The 9,746-nt window shown below is 49.9% G+C and overlaps 3 protein-coding genes across 3 annotated transcripts; 2 read left to right on the top strand and 1 right to left on the bottom strand.

The window, feature by feature from the left end:
* Positions 1-269: 269 nt before the first annotated feature.
* On the top strand, positions 270-1,043 carry N7533_009268 (uncharacterized protein; the record flags this gene model as incomplete). The annotated part of the gene is made up of 1 exon (XM_057105918.1): positions 270-1,043. One exon carries the CDS (start codon positions 270-272, stop codon positions 1,041-1,043), a length of 774 nt encoding a protein of 257 aa, XP_056957367.1.
* A 1,055-nt stretch (positions 1,044-2,098) lies between these two features.
* N7533_009269 (transient receptor potential ion channel family protein) lies at positions 2,099-4,337 on the bottom strand (the record flags this gene model as incomplete). The annotated part of the gene is made up of 2 exons (XM_057105919.1): positions 2,099-3,909; positions 3,971-4,337. 2 exons carry the CDS (start codon positions 4,335-4,337, stop codon positions 2,099-2,101), a joined length of 2,178 nt encoding a protein of 725 aa, XP_056957368.1.
* A 3,101-nt stretch (positions 4,338-7,438) lies between these two features.
* On the top strand, positions 7,439-9,451 carry has1 (ATP-dependent RNA helicase HAS1; the record flags this gene model as incomplete). Its single annotated transcript, XM_057105920.1, has 4 exons — positions 7,439-8,021; positions 8,082-8,803; positions 8,860-9,120; positions 9,197-9,451. The coding sequence occupies 4 exons, from the start codon at positions 7,439-7,441 to the stop codon at positions 9,449-9,451; spliced, it is 1,821 nt and encodes a 606-aa protein (XP_056957369.1).
* Positions 9,452-9,746: the final 295 nt, after the last annotated feature.

Below are 9,746 nucleotides of genomic sequence, written 5' to 3' on the forward strand. Positions count from 1 at the left end.
GACACAGGTGGAATTCTTCTCTGGGAATATAATGAGAGTAAGAACATGCAAATCTCAAATTTCTGGCTTGGCATTGCTCCCGATTACAACCCTTCGATGTTCTTCTCGGGCGATTCTAAGTACTTTATTACAAGTTTAAGAAACGGCACTGAGGATCCGGAACCCGAGCACTGGCCAGTGCACCAAAACTCTAGATGGGAATTGGGAGGCAGTAGCTGCATCCCATCACTCCAGGTTGCTCGCCTTGGTTTCTCATCATAGTGGCTATGATGGGAGCATTCAAGTTTGGAGTTTTGATGAATTCATTCCTGCATATTCGGACATTTTCCATTGATGTGACCCTGCAGTTCCGTCCTATCATGACTTTCTCCGTCGATTCGAAATTGATTGCTTATTCTGATAAGAACAGTTTAGAAGTCCAGAATATCACAAATGACCGACACCTACAAATTCGGGTCAAAGATGATGATGATAATTATGACAATGCTAATGGCCTGAGCCTCGACTACATCAGTCGGATCACTTTCTCGTCTAATTCTACCCTGATCGCCAGCCATTCGAAACTTTTTGATTGCATTGAAGTATGGGATGCCACAAGTGGTCAGTGCCTGCATTATCTTAATACCCGTCTTCACTTCAGGGACATCAGTTTCGACGACACCTGCTCGTACCTCGAGACAGATCTGGGGACCGCTTGCCTGCCTGCCGTATCAGACGGCCGCAAAAAGCAGAAGGTGCCAGAAATCAAAGGATACAACATCAGTGAAGATTCCAAATGGATCACACGGGATTCGGAGAAGGTCATATGGTTGCCGGTGGATTACCAACCGGTTACAGGTGGCTTTGCAGTATCGGGATCGAAGATCTGCATTAGCTGTGCGTCAAACGAGGTAGTCATTTTGAACTTGGATCCTGCTGGCCCATTTGGTCCTCAAAACTTGGAAGTTCGCGCTTCCTTGAAACGCCGTCACAGTGGAAATTCCCCTGACGAGGCGGCGAAACGCCCGATGGGAGGACCTTCGATGAAGAATCAACCAACCTGAGCAATACCTTTCCAACTAAAATGATGCAGCGATGAGGAGTGTTGCGGTCTAAGAATGAAGTCCACGACTCTTCTTTGGATGAAATCGTACTTCTATCTGCTTTCAGAGCTACCGAGTCCTCGTACGGGTAATATTATGATCGATTGTTGCCTCCTTCTATCTCTCTTAATCTTTCTGGGGGTGTAGAGCCTCGATGCTTCAAGGTATCTTTTTGTTAGACATGTATCCATCAATTAGGCTCTCGGCCCTTGGGTATCAACGCTTGCTCTTTCAAGTTGTCGAGTCACCTTTTTCGACCAGCTGACAAACGCAAGAGCCCGTTTGAGACTCGAACTCGTTAGCTGAGGATGAAATTCACCCCATAAAGAGAGCGTCATCTCATTTACATACATGTGGGCATACTACTAATAGTATCATCTCAAAGGATGCAACTACGCTACTACTACCTAGGTAGTGCCCAGATGTAAGGCATATGGACCTGTATTTACCACTGGCAGTCCCCTCGGGATACTTGGTAGATACCCAGGTAACCTCCGCACCTGGACAGGTGTGAAAGCCGAACACTTAATAATTCATTGAACAATCGTCCCAATATACAGAAGTACCTAGTTCAAGTGGTGGTTTTTCGAGGAGAAGAGCAAAAGTTTATTTTGGAGCACATGAAGTAGAGCAAACCCCATGACCATACCCTAGATGCAACACAACGCCTTACTAAGTAGCAAAGAAAAGTACACTTCGAACACAAAGAAGCCTCCACTTTCGCGAAGGGAGTAGATAGAGAATTAATTCTGTGACAGGGGAAAAGGAGAGAAGGAGAGAGGGGTTGCAAGGTAGGAAGAGATCAACACCGACTCGGCGGTGGAAGAGGAAGAAGTGTCAAGGAAAATTCGATGATCGACGATCGATCGCAGTGAACAAATTTAAGAAAACCCAAAAAGATACCGGACCCAAAATGGATGGAAAGAGAAAAGAAACCATCGCTGCCCCACGCTAAAAATCACATGTCTTCATTTCGAAATTGAAAAGTAACTGGGTATAACCCGAAAGGAAAACGCCTAGTGCTCGTAGCCGGCTCCTCGTTGCCACGGGCTAGAGCTATTTTGTTGCCGATAGCCGGTCTCGAGAGCTGATACACCAACGGGAGCATTTTCATAGGCTGTTGGGGGACCATGATGAGTGGCGGGAGCATCGCTGGCGGGGAAGAGCGGTAATGATTGGTCAGTGGGTGAAGGTTGGCGATTGGCATTGTGAATTGTGGTAATTTGGTCCATCTGGGCATGGTTGTTGTGACCAGTACCGCTGGAAATGGAAGCCGAAGAATCCCCGAAGGGATTGGTAGGCTCGTAGACGTGGGACTTCATATCACCGCGGGCGGCCGCACTGAGCGCATCCAGTTCGGTGTTCAGTTGAGTCTGAGACTTAATGAAAGAGCCACGATCGTCACGCATTGGCTGGTAACGGGTATCGGGGTTCCTTGAGAAGATTGCGAAGCCTGAGGCGATGAGGACCAGAATAATAAGTACCAGAGCAAAGACGGCGTTAATGACAACAAGAATCACACCCATGAAAGCAATCATCATTCCAGGTGGGTCGAAGACATTGGAAAACACGAGGAGGAAGATGGCGTTGAGAAAGTTGATGACAGCAATGGAGATGTTGAAGATATTGGTCTTTTTATCCATCCAAGGCCGAATAACACAGACGCCGACTAGCATGGCGGTCTCAAGAACCACCAATGCTACGGTCTGGACAACGGGGGCAGGCTGGCTCAGACCAATGAACATGCCTTTAATCAGGACGTAAATGAGGAATGGTACAACGAAGTAGTAGGCCGTCGCCCGGTACTGCACGTAGAGAAAACCCCACTTATTCAGAGCAGAGGGATCCGAATAGAGAATGTAAGCCGGGTTCTTGTGCATGGTCACGGAGCGCTTGGCCAATCGAATGACCTTCTGCGCAGCCCAGCCCAGCGCAATAAGCAATGAGAGGAACATGACGACAGCAAGAACGACTTCAGCCGGAGAGTCACGCTGGGTAAACTCCCAGAGAGACAAGACACACATCTGAGGGAAACCGATCAGAGCCAGTCGGAAGAGGATTCCTCTGAGAACAACCCTCCACCCATTGCGGAAGTCCTGGAATCTGTCACTCTTCATTTTACCAGACTTAACAAGCAATTCGCAAATCCCCTTGAAGGCTGCGACGATGAGAATGACAAAGCAAACGAAGACAGTGAAAAAGATCAAACCAGTCAAGAAGATATTTGTCTCTTCCATATTGGCACGGAAACCGACACGATTGATGCCTCGTACAACTTGGACCTTTTGGCTCGAGTCAGCACGCTTCGAGAGCGTGTTCATGCCGCGTCTCATCAGCATAACGGCTGGGTCGAGCAAGTCGCGCTTGCGGCGTTTCAGCACCTCCACCGACGTGTCACTGAGGGAGGAAAGAACCGTAGACGGGCTACCACCAGTGGAACGCTGATACCAAGTGCAGATATTCTGGAGGAAACCGACACGGATAATTCCCATGCTCCACTGGAAATTCTGGGTCCATGATTCGAAGATCGGTGGGCTATGGACCGACGTCATGCCGATCATTGCTTGACTTTGGAAAAATCCGAAAAGCGAGAGGGCGTTAGCAGCAACGTGAGCGGCTGTGTTGGAATGGCCCAGCCCAGAGGTAATGGCGGACGCCGCGAGACCTAGACCGGATATTACTGCAGTTGTCCAGGCAACTCCGACTTGGTAAACCGTCTTGCCGTTGGAGAGCTGCGCCTCTACACAGGCAATCTTCTCAAGCCCCTCCAAGGTTTTGATCACGATTTTTAAGTTGGCGTCAAGATCTGGAATTGTATAAGCCATGCCTGTGAGGTAGTAGTTAGCAAATTGGCTCCCGACTGTCTCCGCGCGTGCTGCTTGGCTTACCTGGAATGCTAGAGGCAGTATCTCCGGCAATCGGAAGGGTGACATCGGTTAGATCGATGGGGCCTGGGGCCATGGGGCACATGCCCATACCATCGATTGAACATGGGTTGATTGTGTTTTGGTAGAAATTGATGCCGTAAGCAGTCAGGGTGATTTCTGCGACAACCTTGCCGGAGATGTAGGAGACACCATCGAAGCTGATCATGAGCGAATTATTTCCAGGGTAGTAGGCGACATTGAAAAAGTTGGCAGTGAAGTTGCTACTTTCCATGCACACATTAAGCGCATTGGACTCGAGGAACTTCACGGCAGACACCGACGGCGCCACGAAGGCGACGAAGATGGTTAGAAATGATAGAAGTCTCATAGTGGCGCACTTCGATTTCGGTCGAAAATCGATTCAGAATATAGAAGCCACACGGCAGAGAATGATGAAAGGGAAGAATATGACGGCTAAGCTGGGACCGATACTCCGGAGTACCACGTTGCCAGCCGCCGGATGCGGAAGTCTTGAAGCAGCCGAGTGGTCGGCGGACACGGTGGGATTGGTGGGGATCTCTCGGACCCGGGCGGTCGATCGAAGTCGCAATGTGAATGTCGAAGACCAAGAAATCCGCGAAGGAAGGAGCCAAAAAAACCAAGAAAGGCGTGTAGTTTGGTGGGGTCGCCGAAAGGTCTTTTGGATTACAGCTTCATCAGGCCGTGTCGGATGGCGATGATGTTGGCAGAAACGGATGAGATGGTCAAAGGGAGGGGTAGAGAGTGGAAGAACGAGAGTCGGAGGATATTAATGCCTGAAAGAGGAGTGATGAGGTGATTAGACTGCAGCGAAGAGGTTGGGAGTCGAGTTGCAGCAAGTAGTGCCGATCGGGAGGCGGGTCAAGACGCGGTCGGGTTGAGGAAATAGAATAGAGACGAGATGGAGAGCGGAAGGAAGAGAAAGCGATGGAGAGAGGGGGAGGGAAAGAGATCGAGCGAGCGACGCGGCAGCACAGGGGTGGGAGGAGAATGAAGGGAAAGGAAAGACAAAAAGGGAGTGGAAGGGAAGCGATTTGCCTCTTTGGAGAGGGAGTGACTTGGGTGAACAGTCACTGAGCACTGAGACAGGGACTGACAGTTCAGGGACGGACAGGTCTGGAATGGGAATGCGGTATTTTACGTATCGTATTGTCAGCGCCACCCAAGACTGCCGAGATTGCCAATAATTGGCGTGTATTACCATGTCATAACCGTTTCCCTGGCCAACCAGTCCCTTTGATCCCGTGGTTTTTGCCTACGCTAGGCACAGTACTATTCCTCCTTGATCCTCACCTGTCTGGGAGGATCCCTTGATTAGGCCAGTTCATTCTACTTTGGGGACGGAGGACTCAATCTTGATATGTCGCGATGATGATATAGATTTACAATATCTTATTGGGTGGGGCGGATTGGAGCTGCCCCAGGGTGGCCAAGCCATATGGACATGTAACACACTTTGTTTGGATCGGTGGAGTCATTACCTGTCATTGTTCCGGGGAAGCCTTGGAGAGTGGCCATCCTTGTAAATTACTCCAACTACTATAAACTATACTGCAGCATAGAATAAGTATAAAGCACAGAGCACTCTGTACAGATTTTACTCCAATATTCTGGTGCCCCTCTGGTACCCCTGAGGAGCAAGGGAGAGTACAGTAGGTATCACTGACTTGCGAGGACGTGCCTAAGCGCTGGTGGACGGCGGCACACACGAGGTACTCCCAGTGTACAGTGACATAAGTTACTATTTATATCCTGCACCATATTGTCGCACAAATCTGACCCGTTAACGCCCTGGGTTTGTGATCAGGCGCCTTTCCAATCCTCCCATCTCATCTGTACGAATTACATGCCAACTTCATAGACATGTCCCTCCTCCATACACATCGGCACAATGTTATTGGTGTTGTTTTGCCCCCACACTTAATTTTAAAAAATCCAAAATCCTGCCTACTACGGAGTACCTAGGTGATCAAACTCTTGCCATTTCCACTCTTCTCATTACTTCCCGATGGGTAGACGCCGGCACTGCCCCCCGCCAAGTGTATCTCAACCACATCTGAAGGTTGTCAGAGACCTGTCAAGGTTTCAGTTAAATGCTGCAGCTGGGCAGCGCTAAGACGATCAATTCGGTCCACTTGCCATCTGGTCCACTTTCTGTCCCGTGCCCGGCTTTCATATTGGGTGAATCTGGATTTTCGCATCCTTCCAGATGGCTGATCACCAGCCCCCCCCGCAATGATCTTGAGATCGTCGCTCTGGTGTGCGCCATGACGTTGGTCATCCGCTGCTCGGATCACCTGAGTTTATACTAAAGTACTATCTTAACAATACCTGGGCATGTGCGACCGCGAATCTAGAAGATATTCACAATTGCGGCTTCCATTGATGGAGCTGAACTTGAAGCTGACTCCATTCATCATTCCTAGGCGTTACGAACCATGGGTGGGGACCTATTTTTGGACCGCAGTGTTCGTTATCTCCTTTCGGCGCCATTGCGTGGCGCCCAGCAAGCTGGGCATCTCTTTCCTCTTTGATTCGCTCTCAAAGCTGTGAAATCTCTGCGATGCAAAACCTGGACACAGAACATCTTGCAATTTTCGTGTCGCAGGAGCCGCCAGGATCGGTGAGCGGCACCGCTACGGAGTACAGAGTATCGGTCTGCGAATCGGTCTGCATCTGCAACTGGGTGCACGGGTGGATCGCATACCTCTCGGTCGGGCCGCAGTGGACAAAAAGGATTGCCTTGTTTCGACATAATCTGATTGTCAGAGTGACTGCGACGTGCTCATTCTCTAGGCCGCTGGTCTATTCTTGCCGACCGGCGTATTCAGGTTTTCCCCCTTTCCAACCAATAGCCATTCTTGGCACTAGAGACATGTCGCAACTATTTAACATGGCTTGTGCGCTATGATGGATTCGTAGGGGCTAATACCCGCTCAAGATTGAGGCCAAGGCCATAGTTTCTGGGCATAATTTTAAGGACTGAGCCACAACAGCCCCCCGCTCAGAAGCTAGAGGAGCTGTCTACGTAGTCAGTAGCAAGAACATACGATTGTTAGTGTACACATGTATCTCATAGTTTGAAAGTAACAGTTCATTGGTTCACAATTTGATATTGACGTTCGACAATGCGCGGTGTACGATGTAAATAATCGCCATGACATCCACCTACATCTAAGCTTACTTCCATATTTTGCAACACAATTGATTTGTGTAAATGTGATGCCTTGGTGCCCTTTCTACAAGGCAACAATATGATAGACACCGCTCTATCAGCACGTGATGTGGAGATTCTGCCCATCTTCACCGAAAGAAAAAAAAAGTAGCAACGATTTCCGGCAGCGATAGGACCCTTGGAGATCAAAACATCACCGAATCGTCCTGATCTTACCAATTCTTCTCATCTTTCCCGTCTGTTAAGTACTTGCAATAGTACATACAAACGGCAAGATGCCCGGCCCCGTGGACACTGCCAAGTCCATCACCAACAAGCGCAAGAGAAAGCACAGCGCAAAGCCCGCAACCGAGAATGCGGACATCCCCAAGCCCGTCGAGGCCAAATCGAGCCCCAAGGTGACCTCCAAGAAGGTCAAAACCTCCTCCAAGTCGGCTGCGGACAAGTCAACCAAGAAGCGCAAGGTCACCCCGCCGCCTAGTGACGACGAGGAGAGCGCCGACGAGGCTGAGGAGAAGGAGGATGATAACGAGGGAAGCGAGGATGAAGAGAAGGACTCCGATGCCGCCGAGGGCAATGACGATTCCGCTGATCTTCCTACAGTGGATGATGTTAGCCTGCCTAAGACCGAGGGCGAATTGCAGAAGTTCAGTGAGCTGAACCTCTCGGACAACATGATGAAGGGTATTCAGGATATGGGTTTCGAGACGATGACCGAAATCCAGCAGCGCACCATCCCCCCTCTTCTGGCTGGCCGTGATGTTCTCGGAGCGGCCAAGACAGGCAGTGGCAAAACTCTTTCCTTCTTGATCCCCGCGATCGAGATGCTCCACGCTTTGCGCTTCAAGCCGCGCAACGGTGAGTTTTACTACCAGATACCCCAACCATCCGTGGACGATCTTGCTAATTACTGTTCAGGTACCGGTGTCCTCGTTGTCTCCCCCACCCGTGAATTGGCCCTGCAGATCTTCGGTGTCGCTAGAGAACTCATGACACATTTTTCGCAAACTTTCGGTATTGTCATAGGAGGCGCAAATAGGCGTGCTGAGGCGGAGAAGCTGATGAAGGGTGTTAACCTGCTCATTGCCACTCCCGGTCGTCTTCTTGATCACCTCCAGAACACACAGGGCTTCATCTTCAAGAACCTGAAGACCCTGATCATTGACGAGGCTGACCGTATTCTCGAAGTCGGTTTCGAAGATGAGATGCGCCAGATCATTAAGATCCTTCCCTCTGAGGAGCGTCAGACTATGCTCTTCTCCGCTACCCAGACAACCAAGGTTGAGGATCTGGCCCGTATATCCTTGCGCGCCGGCCCTCTGTACATCAATGTCGATCACCGCAAGGAGCACAGTACCGTCTCGGGACTTGAACAGGGCTACGTGGTCTGTGAAGCGGACAAGCGCTTCCTGCTCCTCTTCTCTTTCCTCAAGCGCAACCTGAAGAAGAAGATCATTGTTTTCTTCTCTAGCTGCAACTGCGTCAAATACCACGCCGAGCTTCTCAACTACATCGACCTTCCCGTTCTGGAGCTGCACGGCAAGCAAAAACAGCAGAAGCGAACCAACACTTTCTTCGAGTTCTGCAATGCCAGCCAGGGAACTTTGATCTGTACTGATGTTGCTGCCCGTGGTCTTGATGTTCGTATTCCCTTCCAACTCCGACCATTAAACTCCTTTACTGACCCATCTCTCAGATTCCCGCTGTCGACTGGATCATTCAGTTCGATCCTCCTGATGACCCCCGTGACTACATTCATCGTGTGGGCCGGACTGCCCGGGGCAAGGGCGGCAAGGGTCGCAGTCTGATGTTCTTGCAACCATCAGAAGTCGGTTTCTTAAAAGAACTCAAGGATGCCCGGGTTCCGGTGACTGAGTTCGAGTTCCCCAGCTCCAAGATTGTCAATGTCCAGTCTCAACTGGAGAAGCTGATTGGACAGAACTACTACTTGAACAAGGTATGTCATCAACTACGCCCCTTTCTCTCCCCATCGCCTTGACCGTTTTGTCCTAACTCGATTTGAATCTCCAGAGTGCCAAGGAGGGTTACCGCTCATACCTCCAAGCTTATGCGTCTCATTCCTGCGTACTATTTTCGATGTGCACAAGTTGGACCTGGTCAAGGTGGCCAAGGGCTTCGGATTCAACGCGCCACCCCGGATCGACATCTCACTGGGTTCCAGCCTGAGCCGTGACAAGAAGCAGGAGCAGCAAGGTCGCCGGACTTACGGCAGCCAGCCGCGGAACAACAAGGGGCTGAAGTTCCAGCGGAAGCACGATGAAGACTAAGGAGTGTATGATGAATGTGGAATGTGGAAACAAAAGTAAAATGGTCGCCTGCATCTTCATTCTGGGTCCTTGGAGTTCATTAGTGTAGATATCTATTTGAATTTATTTTCCGAACACTGTTATTTACCTGTTATTTCCTTCTCCTGATCATGCTGTTCGATGTAAGTTAGTTAGGTATTATTGAGCGTGTTGCCTCAGGCATCAACAGTTGCCAACGATTTCCCCAGGTATTTAGATAGGATATCCTTGCTATTTCTATCAGATCACCACCATCACTGTCTCTCCGATGATTCTA

The sequence above is a fragment of the Penicillium manginii genome (genome assembly GCF_028828005.1).
Source record: "Penicillium manginii strain IBT 31320 chromosome Unknown utg000006l:1.0-4164085.0:1.0-4166146.0, whole genome shotgun sequence".
Lineage (NCBI taxonomy): Eukaryota > Fungi > Ascomycota > Eurotiomycetes > Eurotiales > Aspergillaceae > Penicillium > Penicillium manginii.